This window comes from Tarenaya hassleriana, unplaced genomic scaffold (assembly GCF_000463585.1).
Source record: "Tarenaya hassleriana unplaced genomic scaffold, ASM46358v1 Cleome15, whole genome shotgun sequence".
In the NCBI taxonomy this organism is placed as follows: domain Eukaryota; kingdom Viridiplantae; phylum Streptophyta; class Magnoliopsida; order Brassicales; family Cleomaceae; genus Tarenaya; species Tarenaya hassleriana.
In genome coordinates, this window is record NW_010964923.1 from 1,313,365 (window position 1) to 1,328,336 (window position 14,972).

At 31.5% G+C, this 14,972-nt stretch overlaps 3 protein-coding genes across 3 annotated transcripts in view; 1 reads left to right on the plus strand and 2 right to left on the minus strand.

Annotated features, from left to right (window-relative positions):
• LOC104808739 (transcription repressor MYB6-like) overlaps window positions 1-310 on the minus strand; it is a 1,502-nt gene extending 1,192 nt beyond the window's left edge. The window contains exon 1 of the mRNA XM_010534517.1: window positions 55-310. Within this exon, the coding sequence (XP_010532819.1) occupies window positions 55-208 (154 nt within the window). The 5' untranslated portion in view covers window positions 209-310. The remainder of the gene's footprint in view (window positions 1-54) is intronic.
• Window positions 311-11,621: 11,311 nt separating this feature from the next.
• On the plus strand, window positions 11,622-14,016 carry LOC104808740. The gene is made up of 7 exons (XM_010534518.1): window positions 11,622-11,955; window positions 12,417-12,486; window positions 12,705-12,760; window positions 12,966-13,041; window positions 13,165-13,201; window positions 13,416-13,530; window positions 13,627-14,016. Exons 1-7 carry the CDS (start codon window positions 11,663-11,665, stop codon window positions 13,868-13,870), a joined length of 891 nt encoding a protein of 296 aa, XP_010532820.1. The 5' UTR covers window positions 11,622-11,662; the 3' UTR covers window positions 13,871-14,016.
• A 92-nt stretch (window positions 14,017-14,108) lies between these two features.
• LOC104809104 overlaps window positions 14,109-14,972 on the minus strand; it is a 1,449-nt gene continuing 585 nt past the window's right edge. Inside the window, exons 3-4 of the mRNA XM_010534999.1 lie at window positions 14,740-14,968; window positions 14,109-14,514 (exon numbers count right to left, since the gene is read on the minus strand). Coding sequence (XP_010533301.1) covers window positions 14,349-14,514; window positions 14,740-14,968 — 395 coding nt within the window. The 3' untranslated portion in view covers window positions 14,109-14,348. The remainder of the gene's footprint in view (window positions 14,515-14,739; window positions 14,969-14,972) is intronic.

Sequence of the window (14,972 nt, forward strand, 5' to 3'; positions counted from 1 at the left end):
GGGAAAGAGAGGGGAGAGAGAGAGAGAGTATAAGTTCTTGGAGAAAAAAAGAACCTGAAAGCCTAGCAACAGAGTTCCAACGGCCTTCACCGTGGAGCCTAACATACTCCATGAGAAGTCTGTCTTCTTCACTGGTCCATGGCCCTTTCCTCCAGCCTTCTTCCACCACTCCCCATCCTGCCACGTGTCCACCTCCCCATGAACTCATCCTTCTTCTTTCTTCACAACTCAATGAATCAAAACTAGGGCAAGTATTGTTTATTAAGACAGAAAGATATGCGCAATGTCTCTTGCCTTTAGGACAAATCTCTCTCTGTTTTGTTTTTGTTGTTTGTGTTCTTTTTCCTCCTCGCCCTCTCTCATTTATATATGCACTTAAAAGTCCCACTTCAGGGTCCACCATTTTTTCTTCTCTCAACTTTAATCTTGTCTCTTATCAGTAACCAAAGGAAAATAAAAATGCGATTTTTTTTCTTTATTATAATCAAGAACGAAAATGTACTTTTATATGGGCCAATATTTTCATATCAGAGAGAACCCAACCAAAAAAAAAACAAAGTGAATGAGTGAGTGATTCAAATAAGTTAAAATATTTGATGGAATCTGGTTATAGTTTCAATTCAACCGGTTACCATGCAGTGAGCTCAATTACATTACATATATGAAGAATACCAAAAATATTTGTTTAAAAAAAATTATAAATTCTCATAAGAATATAATTTCTTGTTTTATAAAGCGAAATGTTAAAATTCATTTACGAAAAACGAGTTAGAATATTTGTTGCCCCTCGTAATTCTATATGCTCTCTTTGAAGTTTGAACTTTTAATCCGTCGTTTTCTGAGTGGTATATATCCTTTCATATGTATGTGCATGAAACTGTTCTATATTTACCATCATATCATAACGTAAATTACGAAATTACCCTTCTCATCTCATCATCTAATCTCTGTATTTTTCCGGCATAGATTGCATCAATTGGTCTTATAATATATATATATATATATATATGTATATATATAAGCTTGGTTTGATATTAGCTCGTGATCTTTTCTCTAATGATATAGAACAAATAATCAACTCCTCGAATTTCTAACTTACAATATTGTTTCCTTTAACCACTTAATTGCATATGGTTAAGATTTATATATGTTTGATGAATAAGAACTATATATATATATAGCACAAATTTATAAGGATTAATTATCGCGTATAAATAATCCCATGAAATGATAATCAACTATGAAAACGATAAATGATCAATCACAACAATAAAGATAATTACATACGTGAAAATCTAAAATAAAAATACCATATATATAATTAAACGAATATATATATATATATATATATATATATAATAATTCGTCCCGTAGAACTTGATTGATTTATGTGGAAATTAATTAAATAAACCAATAATGAAGGGTCGATGGTAGTCAATCTGATAAAAAAACATGCTTGTTTAAGATGCAAATTTATAATATCATATGGAATTGTACTTGATTTGTAACAACCATATATTCTTTCACCAACATGTAAGAATGTTTAATAATTTAAATCCACACACACACACACACATATATATATATATATGATTGTATATAACTAAAAATAGTAATGCAATATACTTCGAAAGAAAATGTTTGCCACATATACCAAATAAGGGCATTATAGGGATTTAAAAAAGAATGTTAAGGCATTGGGTAACATGTTATAACAAGGCATCAAATCCCATAGAATAATCTTCTTTATGCGAAAGTTACTTACAAAAAGCTTCATCAACTTCTATTTTTGTGCCACGTATATAACCTACGGGTTATATATATGTAGACATATATATAGTCATTAAAGCAAAAAAATTATATTAATAAAAAAAACATAATGGTGGTGGAGTATTTATTTTAAGTTGATAAACACAATTGGACCAATGGGACTTCTCCAAGTGTTGGACGATTCACTAATGCGATCTTTGCCCTATAATCTTTTTTGTTTCGTATAAGATTCGTTGGATTCCACACAAGGAGATGTGGCAATTTAAAATAAAAATATTATTATTATTTTATTTTTGTTGTGAAATAGTTGATGGTTTTGGTACGTCACCACTAGACAGGTGGCTTTATATATATATATATATATAGTTTTCGTCCCTTGGAGATATTTGTAAGATTGTGCTTTTCCATGTGATCCTTTTCAAATATTTAGTAACTCTAATTCATTTTTATATACATGCTAGATTTATACAAGTGGGAAATCTTTTTTGGATAAATATTAATAAACAACCATCGATCGTATCTATTTATATCCGAACAGATAATAATAAATACAATTTAAGATCAATAGATGTTTCATTCATATTTAAAAAAAAAGTAAATAGATTTCTAATTGTAATGGAATTAGATTTCTAATCGTTTTTAAGTATGAATATATTTACAATGAATCTCGATCCTTTTATATATGTGTTCTCATCTTCCTGCTATAAAATAATAAATTTGTAGAAAAAATTTTATATTTAAAATTAAATATATTTTATTGATTGAATTCATAATTAATATGGAAACTTGGTATTATTTATGAGCTATTAATATTTGATATGCTCCAAACTTTCAAGTTGATTTCCAATAAACAATTTTTGTAAATCAAATATTAATTATACTTCATTGATTTTTTTTATAACAATATAAATTAGATTTTTTTTAATAAGTACGATTTCTTTGTCAAAATTAATAGTTGATGGATTTTTATAATAAATATAAAACTAAAAATTTTAAAACAAATTAAATTATTGATGTTTTAAAATTTCCAGAAATTTTAGTTCGGCTTTATTTTGTGGCAATGCTAATATGTTTAATAATCATATAATATTTTTAACGTAAAAATGAAAAATCAAGAAATTGCAAAAAAAGTTGAGGGTACTTCGACGGCTAAGAGACTATCCCCGCACGGCGTCAGCAACATCGTCCATTGCTTATCCATAATCAATTCCTTAATCTCTTTGATTAGACACTAATTATTTTTTTAATTGAGGCATCTAAAAATCATTCATCAACTTAAACTCCGTGTCTCGTACGGATATTTTTTTTCTAATTAATTTAAAAGCTCTTTTTGTACTGCAAAAACATGTTTCACAGCTAAGTAAGCAGATGCATGCCCCAAGTGATTTTGCAAAGATTTGCTTTTCTCATAAAATATTTTCCTTGTTATTTGTTTTATATTGTGACATGTATATGTACTATATATATATATTATACTATAGCCATATCTTTGTATGATCTATGTATCATATTTAAACTATTTATTTTTCGTTCATACCAAAAAAAACTATTTATTTTCGATATTTGTATCTTATAAAAGGAAGACTATTTTGTTGTATTCATTTAATAAATTTGCAAATTTTGGCATCTTAAAACCAAACAACTATAAACGATATTTATATATGTTGTATCTACAATTTTTATTAAAAGATATGAACAATCTTATATAAATATCCCAACTTTTCAAATTGAATAAGATAAACATCTTAACCTTTAATTTGACAATATAATATTCTAAATGTTAAAATGTGTAAAATTAGTACGTCAACTTTTGAAATTAAGGATAATTCGTAATCAATACCTTTATAGTTCAAAAATGTCTAAATCGATTTGGATCTTGGTTGAGCAATTGAGTTATTAATTTAATACAATTATTGGAATTGATATACTAGTTTGGTATATTTTACAACATCTGAGTTATTTTTTTTTTATCAAATTAAAAATTAAGGTATTTTTTTACCAAAAAAAAATTAAGGTATTTATTTAATACATTTTAAAAAATCAAAGTATTTATATGAAATTTTTCTTAAAAACATAAATCTGTTTTTATGTCTTATTCTTTAATGTTTCTTAAATACTACAATATTATTGAAATGTTTATTGTATTTATTTTAATTTTCCACTAGTTTTGTGCTTTTGCCTTTTGGGTGGCTTTTCACTGTTATAACAAGTTGCACGATTCTATGATATGTATACTATTATTATTATTATTATTATTATTATTATTATTATTATTATTATTATTATTATTATTATTATTATTATTATTATTATTATTATTATTATTATTTAGCTACTATATTGTTGTTCCTATCTTAATTGAAAGTGCACATGATGCGTACTTGGCATGCCATCTCCTAAAATCTTTTGGCAAATCATTGTTATTCTCACGTTTTTATCATAATTAATAAATAATTACGCACGTAATTATTCACGTCTTAAAATGCATAACTTCAATTTATAATTCGATTATAATTGGAATTATTTGTTTGTTTTATTTACCAGTGCTAACATTAACCAGTCCAAACCATTGGGCGGTCGACACGTGCCTAAATCGTTGGTCAGTGTATTTACTATTGATTATTGCTGATTCCCTCCCTCATGGTATTTACTATTGGTTAGTGTTAATAAATCCTTAATTAATATATACATATATATAAGATTTTATTAAATATATATGGATTGATAATTTAATCTATTGTAACATTTATAGAATTTGAATTGATCTTATCATAAATTATATGCATTAATTTTTCAACTATTAGATTAGCTAAAATTCTACAGATTTGTAGCATAATATCATCACTTAAAATTTGATCTTGTGATTCTAAACTTTGTAACAAATCATAATATTTTTTAAACAAATCTTATATAAATCACACACACACACACACACACACATATATATATATATATATATATATATCTAAAATATGATGATCCATATCTATGGAGGGGGCACGGGAGAATACTTAATAGAAGAAAAAACTTAACTTTACCATAAACATCATGATCTTGTATTGAAATTTCTACTAAGAGAATCAATTATTTCTTGAAGCTTTTGGACTCTTTTTAATAATCATCTTTATTTTTTAATATTTTATTTTATGAATATGAATCAGAGTTTCACTAACTTCCAACTCATTATTTTAGTAATTTATTTTTTGTTGCTATTGTTGCCGTTTTGTTTGTTTTTTATAAGATGACATTTTTGTGGGCCTAAGGATTTTGTTAACGATTAATTATATTATTATAGTTTTATTCGAACACATTATTATATAAAGAAATTTAACTAAATATGATTAATCTTCAATCATATATGATCTTATTACTACTAATATAGATCCGATTATTATATAACCTAAAACCCATTATTTGTTAAACTAACTAATATGCTGTCACGACGTTGTCACATTCATATCGTCGTAAGCATTTATTTTGTTATATTCTATAGTTCTAATAAGATTTTCTATTATAAATTTCAATTTTATCGTTTAAAATTACATAAATCACTATTTTTTTTAGAAAAGACACATTGATTGAGATGATTATAATACGTAGTGTAATTCTCAAAACAATAGGGGAAATATGATTGTTCTCTTAGTAAAATAAAATATTAAAATTCAATGGTCGGACCAAAATGCATACCTTTCGAGTTTCTATAACTAGCAGTAGACTAAAAAAGTGCTGACAATTTTTTTTAATAAAAAAATAGGATATGATTAGCTGCATAGAATTGCCGTAACAAATAAATATCTTCGTAACATTCAAAAATCTAATGACACATCTCTCCTCCTTATAAATATCGATTTTTGTTTTACGAAATTTGAATTTATTTTATTTGGACAATTTGGTAATTTAGGGTTAATTATAACGAGTTTGGCAATTAGGTAAGGCGAGAGACATGATTAGTGATGTATGATGTCACATTTTGTTGTAGTGCATAGTCCAAACATTTTGAACCGCAAAACTTTGACCACACGGTCTATACCGTTGACTGTAACCATCGAGGCCGGTTAAAAGCTAATTATTATTATTATTTAATGATATTCGGTTTAAGAATTTGGTTAGTGAGTTAATCCACAACCAAGAAAAATAAATAAATGAAATGAAATGATTTGCAAAACCACTCGTGCGTGCGGGAGAAAGGAAAAAACCCTAAACCTTGACCTTTGACTATGAACATACATTCATTTCATCATCACCATCATCACCATCATCATCATAATAAATGTTAAATTTCATTACAGAAATATTTTTTATTTGTGAAGCTTAGCCAGTTGCAGAATTGAAAAGACCCATAAAAGTGAAAATATTTTTATTTGATAAGCAGTGGTCAATTCAGAACAATTTGTTTTCATCGGATATTAGGGCTGGACGTTTCGGTTCGATTCTTCGGAACTGGATCGAACTGAACCGTTAAAACGATATTTTTTCCAACCCGAAAACCACTGTTATTTCCCGAACGGTATCATTTTTAGAGAACCCAATTTTTTCGGAACCAAACCGAATCGAATCGAACCGAACTTTAAAAATCTCGAAAAACCGAATATTTTTAAAGGAAATCTATCATTTTTTTAATAAAACCCAGAACCGAACCGAACCGAATACAATAAAAAACTCGATTGGTACCTATTTTTGTAAAACCGAAAGAACCGAACCGATCTATTCCATCCCGAACCCGAACCGTTTCTCGAAACGCCCACCCCTGTCGGAGATATGTAATATAGTTGAAAACAAAAATGCAAGAATAAAACAAGGGACACAACACAACATTCTGTCTAATTTTTAGGCGAATTGACCTCTATATGTTTCATATTCATAATCTCTCCAGAATTCAATCCAGGTTGCCATTTGTGATTGTAACACCAACGAACATTGAAATTCGAAAATTTTCAACATATTTTGTCATTATTCGTATATTGAAAAGTATTTTTTTTTAATTAAAAAAGTCACTCAATTGATTACTTCGGAAGTAGCACGTTTAATTTTGAAATTTTCTTTTGAAACCGAAAAAGTAGATACAGATATAAATAATTTAATTAATTTTTTTTTTAAATTATTGTTGTCTATGTAGTCTTATATATACATAACTTATATTCTATTTGTCTTTGTACCCTCTTATTTAGAACTTTGACAAGAATCGTTCTTTATTTGCATCTTTTCATACTGACGATCACTTACCACTTTTATCGGTACCCGAAATATCGTAGTCATCTTCCAAAAGAGATGAATAAACACTTCATTTTCATAAATACGTAGTGATCACACTGCTTTATATATATATATATATATATAGTAACTTGTAACCAAGATTAGTTATGATACATTCTAGAACAGTCGAGTAAGAAGTGAACCGAGACAATATATATATATATTCTGATTTAAAGTAATGTTAGTGGGCTATAATTAGATGGATGGACCTAACTTATGCTTAATGCTAAACATGTTTCTCACATTTCGTTTTCATAACCTTTTTCCACCACTTATTTTGTTACATGGATATGTTGGCTCCTTTGAATAAATTCAAAAAGAGACATTATTATTGCATACTACATTACTCTTATGTATATATATATATTTATATATATGTGTGTATGTATCTTAATCATATCCATAAAAAAGAATATTACTTTAGTGTATTTAAGGTTGTAGAATTATATGCCATTGCCAAAAAAGTATTTTAGTAAATTCATTATGGATATAGATAACGATGTCTTTGATTAACATGGAATAACAGAAAAATGTACAAGATGAATAAACATTTGTAAATGTGTCGGCATATATTATTCTCTTTATGTGCGAAAAAAACTACTTTGAGATATATCCTATCGAATTTAGTTTAATTTAATATGATTTTGAGTTTATTCAATCCACATTAATGCAAGTCAATATCAAACAAAATCTAAATATAAAGTTAAATTATAAATATAAATCATTTGGTCTAACTTTTTCATTTCGAAATCCAAGCAACTATGTTTAAAAATATGAAAAATGATATTTTTCTACTTGAATTTAGCAAAAAACTTATTTGAATTCAAAATTTTCCAAATATATACGCTAGATAATCATCATTTACATACAAAATTTTCCAAGCAACTATGTTTTAAAATATTAAATAAAATGGAGAAACAATACCAACATGTGATAGTATTGTTATGTGGGTGGAAAATCATTATTCAGCCAATTTGCGGATTGATTTTCACTTTTAAGCCACCGGCCTTAAACCCTTTGAAGCATATAATCATACACTATGCTTATCCTGCTTTAATTTCCCTAGCAACTTAAAATTTTTAAGACAGACTATTAGTTAGAGGTAGTAAATTGAATCCTTCATTTTCTGAAATATCGTTTTTTTGAAATCGGACCCATTTAGATCGTTTGTTTAACTACGGTTAGAACCATGTATTTATTGTCTTCGTTAGTCTTCTGTCCATGACAAGGAATCTGACTATTAGAGACCGAAAACACAATATCATGATCCAAATATTCTCTCGAAAATTTGGTAACATTTATATTTAACCGATCGTTTAATTAGTCATTTAGGATAATTCTCTATCTATAGAGAACATATGAAGATCAAAAGAAAGAAAATGCATTCATATACCGTATCTCGTCTAATCGACACATCTATAGATATATATCATTTTGGGTGCATGTATGCCTTTAGAAAATGAAGTAGGGAGTTAGCAACGCCAACTTAACCAAAATTTATTTAAAAGCTAAAGGACATAATTTTTCCAAAATTGAAATTTAAAATTCTAAAATAATCGAACTGAAATCCGAAATATTCATATGTTATCATATGTAATATGGAATATGTAACAAAGTTTTAGCGTGGAAATGAATGAAATTAATCAAATTAACACGGACCAAACATTTGGATCTTCACTGCAACTTGAGCTTCCAAACACTAAGTAATGCTTAAGGAAAAAAGAGATAGAGAGCCCTTCGGGCCAGGTCAGCTGGTAGGAAGTAGAGGGCAACTCCTTGAAGTGGGGGATCGAACCCTGCCGTCTCCCTTCCTCTGACCTGTTCGTCTGTCAGCCTATCATAATGGGCTGATTTACTTCTTACGTGTGTTGTAGGCTCGTGTACGTGGGCTTGGAGTTTGACCCGCAGACGTCTAAGCCCAACTACGGTCCGAGCGTTAGGCGCGTCTGGTGGCCAGGTCCGGTGGGGGACTGTTAGGCGCAGATGGTGGCCAGTTCGTCTCCGTTTGTAAGGATAGGTAGTCACGAGGTTCCCCAATATATCAAAAAAAAAAAAGAGATAGAGAAAGGTTTCGGACAAAACGTAAAGAAGAAGACTAACTAAAACATTGTGATTAACCTAATCCTTAATTAATTAATTATTTAATTAAAAGCTTTAAAAAAATACCCTTTGGCTGTTAAGCACTAGCGACCAATCCACCGAGTGCTCCCTTTCCTTTTTTTTTTACTTTGAAGAAAATGTTATTTTCATGGTTAATCGCAAACATTTAATCTCCCGATTTTATTTTTATTTTTATTTTATTAATTAATCCTTTTAACCTAATGTTTCATTGGGTTATTATTATTTTTTCCCATGACGCACACGAGCGCGTGACCTTCTCTGTCGTTCATTTGGTTTACACTTTACACCAAAACGTTACATCATTTTTTTTTCTTCCAAAACAAATAACCTAAACTAATTATTTGGATTTAGAATGATTACGCTTAAAAATTCGATACTGTTAAAACTCAAAATGAATTCTGAATTTTATGTTTGAAAAAAAAAATGTAAATGTTGGTTCAGTTTTTGTATTATTCTATCTAATTTAGAGACCGTTCAATATCTAATCTTCAATGATTGATCAAGAACGGGAATATAAAACAAACCTTTTTTGGAGATTTTTATCAATTAATTTTGTTTCTGTTCTCTAGTTAATTAATAATAATCCAAACATTATCCTAAAAGAAATCGGTTTTATTTTAAAACAAATTGCATGATGTTTTTTTCGTCTTCTTAAAAATTAAGAATGAGATAATTTTTTTTGGTAATTTGTATGAAAATATAATTTGAGGATGGAGAATTGTCGGATTCTAATTAATGGCGTAAAAAAAATGAAGATTTAGAAAAATGTAAATAACAAAAAAAAAAAGATGTGTTGGCGCACGAGTGGGTTTTGGAAGATTTTGTGTCCTTACACTAAAGTCAATGGGTCAAAGAGTTTTGCGGTCATTTCATCATCTCTCTCTCTCACGTCCGAATAATATTATCTTATTTTATATAAAAAAAAAATTTGTTGGTAGGCAAAATATTTACATCATTCACAGAAAGATTCGACCGACCGTCTTCCTCATATCCATATATAACCTTTGCAATCTTGACTTCCTTTGCCAATTGATATCGACATCTTCATAGTTCTCTCCCGTATAGTTGATTAATATGCTTTTTTCTCTCTCTCTTGAATTTTCATCTTAACAAAATTCACATTAATTATACTCTGATTTATAACTAAATTACTGAAATGGGTTTCACTAGAGACGGGTGTTTCGGTATAATATGATTTTCATCTTCGGAATCATACTATACCGAACCAAAAAATTTAGTATCGTTCTTGATCCGAATCATTAAAAAAATTTAAACAATATATTTTAGAACAGAATTTCGAAAAACAAAAAAAAAATCGAATTTTTTTAGAAAATATAAAATTTTCTTAATAACAACCGAAACAAAATCGAATCGAACCGAACTGAATATAATATAATAACCGATTGATATATATTTTACAAAACCGAATAATTTTTTTACCGAACCCGAACCGAATACTTAAACACCCACCACTAGTTTCCAATATATATCTACTCCGAAACACTTATATTTCATATCTAAAGTTTTACACAATTATTGACCGATAAATTACAAAAATACATCTAAAATCGAACTATTAAAAAAATAAACATTTTAAAGGAATACATCTAATATCAACCGATAAGTTAATTGATGGTCATATAAAGATAAAATATAAGCAATAAATCCTAGATATTTAAGCATATATTTTCCTCGATTTTCTCCCTCGCCAAATGATAAAGATTAATGCCGTTACCGCTACAATCTATACCTTCAAGTTTTTAAAGGGTAGCCGCAACCAAATGGTGTTGGAACATTCTATATATCCATAAACATAAATTTTCTCGAATATTTGGTTATAAAAATTTATTTTTGCATATACATGTATCAAATAGAAAATATTGGGTAGACCATTAGTTTATAATTTGCATCTACCATAGATAATATATTTATTAACAAATTCCCCTTGGAAACAAATTTAATTATCTTCACATCTATTAAACCATATATGCAACCCAATCTAGCGTGGGCGAGTGGTTGGCGTGTTGGCCAATGTGCCTTCACGTCGGCGGTTCGATTCCTGAGGTTGAAGAGGGGTATTCACATGGGTTCCCCGATCTTCTGGGAGATGTAGTTGAGCCGAAGATCCGGTGAATTTCCGGATTAACAAAAAAAAAAACCATAAATGCAAGAACCATAAAATGAGTTTTTTTGTGCGTTTATATTAAAATTACTTTCATAAATAAAAACGAACCGAGGATAAAAAAAACTGCTCCAATTGCAATGAGAAAAATGTCACTTATTCGGTAATTATGAAAAAAATATAAGACTAAAAAATAGTAATTCATATAGAATAAATTTACGTGATTTGTATAATAGTATATTATAATTGGGCCTTTTATAAAGTTTAGGCCATTAGGGCCCATAACTTGCAATTATGTTGCGATGTATTTATTTAAAAGCCCAATACCTTTCGTATTTTACGTTCTCAGGCGAAATCGAAGATCTCCATTGATAACGGCAACTGATTCTCGGAGGCATGGACGAAGTAGCCGAAGCAGTGGAGAAGACGAAGAGAGAATGGGAAGACGCGTACGAGAAGACGATCGGGCACATCATGGCGATACAAGAGTACGGCAGATCCAGAAGGGGAGGAGACGATGAAGGAGGGAAGATTTCGCTGCAGAGGCTCAACGGATTGGCTCAGGACGGTCTCTCTCTCCTTGATTCTCTGCAATTCAACTTGGATCTTCTCGCTCCTCAGCTTCCTTCCGATGATCAGGTTCAATCCGCTCAGACGCTGCTCGATTCATGGAAGAATCGATACAACAGGTGTAAGATCGGGGAGACTATTTTTTTATCCTTAGTTTGGTACAATTGGGTCGTATTTGGGGCAATAGAAGAAGTCCTTTTGTTGGATTGATAGTAGTCGAAACGTATTAGAGGCCTACACAGATATGAACTGCTGGAATTGTATCTGCATTAGAAATGTTGATTTGGAATAGATAGTGGGAGGCTGGGAGCCATGATCAAATGGCATAGGTGCATTCTCTGATTGTGTTTCGAGTTCTAGTTCTACTAAGAAGTAAGAACGGAAGATGGGGAGCATTAGATACGAGAAATAATGAGGAAAAATAGAAACATCATCTGAGTTTTGTGTATCCTCTGTCAAGGTTTAGAGGTGAAGATGTGAAAACATTTTTCAATAGTAAGCAGTGAAAGTAAGATCTATGTTCTTGGTTATTATGTTGTCGATTGACCTAAGGAATCTGGGTTTCTGTGTTTGTGGTCAGTTTGCGGATAAATCTTAGAAATGCTAACTTGCAAGCAAAGGATAACATAAGGAAAGCTGCTCAGGAAGAGGTAAGGGCTGTGGCCTTGCATGCATCTCCGCTATGTGTTGATTAGTTGTTTTTTCTTGGTAATTATTCCATTTTCCATTCCGGGTTCTCGCCTGAATGCAGAAGGTTTGCCCTGAGTTTTTCAGTCAAGTAGAAAACCTTAATAGTTACCTTTTTGCAGTTCTTATTTCAAGCAAGGCTAATTACATAAATAGTCATCTTCCTCTGTGGTGATTGTAGAGAGAGCTTCTTCTGGGTGGCGGAACGGAGTCCACAGTTCGCAGACGTAACCTACAGTATGTACCTTCTCACTGAATTTCATCTGCACGAATACCTTGTTGAAATCTTCAGGGAAGTTGTGGGAAAATGTTAGGATTTGATAAATTCTCTATTTGTCGTAAACGAAGCACAACTCGATAATTCTTGGATTTGTTAATTCTGTTGGCTTTCTTTCTGTTATCTTTTGTTTTCAATAACTATACAATTCTTGGTTGCCTTTAGGACAAAGGCTGGCATGACATCAGCTGCTGAAGGCATCACTGAAAGTCTCCGGCGGTCGCGACAGCTGATGGTTCAGGTCATAATAGCTAATATTATGGATATTGCTCTTGCATTTTCTTTTTGCTTCGCTGCATCTTATCAAACAAAAGATTAACAAATCGGTTGATCAAACTTGTTCTCTGAACTTTTGTGGGTACAGGAGGTCGAAAGAAGTACAAACACACTCATGACTTTTGGTATGTCATTCTTGCGTTATAGTTGAAAAATATGCTTAGGTACTCAATACAGTTTGAGATTTGTCGCGCTATAAATAGTTCCTTGGCATGCATGGCTTCCAAGAGCCATCATTTTCTATATGGTGATTAAATACACTTGCTTCGATGTTTCCCAATGACGAGGTGTATGGTGAAAATGAGTTAGAGACTGAATTTACTTGTACTTAAATTACAGAGGAATCTACCGGAGTACTTAAAAAGGCTGAGAGTGAATACAAGGGACATCGGTCGTTGTTGTCGAGGACCAGGAATCTACTTTCGACAATGCAACGCCAAGATGTAATTGATAGGTATTGTAAGGATTAAGTTCTGCACAGTTACTTCCAAAGATGAGTTCTAGGTCATGGCAAGCTTCTTTACGATTTTCTTTTGGGCTCTCTCAACAGGTTAATTCTCGTAGTTGGATTTCTCCTTTTCTCTTGCGCTGTCCTATATGTTGTTTCCAAGCGCATTGGAATCCTGAAACTACAAAGAATGGCTACCGCCGCCATAAAAGCAGCTGGAATGGCTGGAAAAGCAGCAAATGGGGCGGGAGGGGTAGGAGATGGTATGCATCTCGGAAAATTAGATGGAAATGCAGTTCCAAATGTTATTAATCCTCAAGAACAACGCATGCACGACGAACTTTAAGGTCTTGTTGTCTTTTCTCTTGTATATCATACTTTCTAAGTTTCTATACTGGGCGAGAGTAGCACTAGGAATCAAGTACTGTGTTTGTCTTCCTCCTCTGCAATCACTTTCGATGGATTCAAATATATTCATTTCTCATTTGCTTATATTGGGCATCTCTCTCAAATCCTTCTCTTCCACTTATGGCTAAAGTCTCTGTCTTTTAGTCGTTAGAGTAAAGCCCGGTTCTCACCTGTTAGTTGCACATGGCCTTACTATTTAGATATTTGTAGCTTACCCTTTCGTAGATGCAAATGGAAATGAACACGAAACACTTCATTGTTAGAATGTAGAGAAAAGAAAGAAACAGGTAAAGAAGAGGAGAGGACCGGTAGTCGCTTGTTATCAGAAACAAGTTTTGTTAGCTACCCGAAACCACGTAAACTGACTAGGAGGAAGCAGATCGGGAATAGTTGCTAGAGTAAAGCGTCGTTCACGATCAGGCTAAGAGCCAGAAGTTCTTGTGGGTCTTGGTGTTGAGAATGTAGCCCCCGTTCTGGCCCTTCTTCTGCACACCAACACAGGTACATTTGCAGTTCTCGATCAAATACTCTGCTGTATCTACTCCTTTAGAACCTCTTAGAGACCCTCCAGGCCGTCTAGATCTGACATCCAAAAAACGCCCGCGTTATCGTTCTCTGTTAATTTTTTTTATGATAGAAATATTTCTCTTCATGCATATGCTTTTACATCGTTCTTTTTTTAGCTAATTTCTGCGTGTTTTACCTGCCCTGTCTTGATATGGTGCATAGTCATAGTTATGAGTTTCCCTAGTCCATTGCGGGTTTTTTTGGTGTTGATAGGAAAGGGATAGGGGAGGAAACACTTACCCTAGAATGGCGGATGAAAGAGTTCGGCGTTGGCCTATAATGATAATGTCGATGCCGAGCTTTTCACCCAGAAACAGAACGGTTGCGGCTTTGGAGCCTTCAACGGGGAAACACTCTGCCCGAACGCAAACCCTAGGCTGAGCTATTTCACATATCCGCTTCATCTGGTCGAGAAAATTGATGTCCCCTTGACCAATCTCCGAGGCCAAGGCCGAGGCTGCGGCAGCAGCTGC

Excerpts from the sequence above, each read along its gene's own strand:
- LOC104808740 (XM_010534518.1), top strand. The coding sequence starts at position 11,663 with ATGGACGAAGTAGCCGAAGCAGTGGAGAAGACGAAGAGAGAATGGGAA. Across the intron at positions 12,487-12,704 it reads GGAAAGCTGCTCAGGAAGAG|AGAGAGCTTCTTCTGGGTGG; the intron begins GTAAGGGCTGTG and ends TGGTGATTGTAG. Across the intron at positions 12,761-12,965 it reads GTTCGCAGACGTAACCTACA|GACAAAGGCTGGCATGACAT; the intron begins GTATGTACCTTC and ends GGTTGCCTTTAG.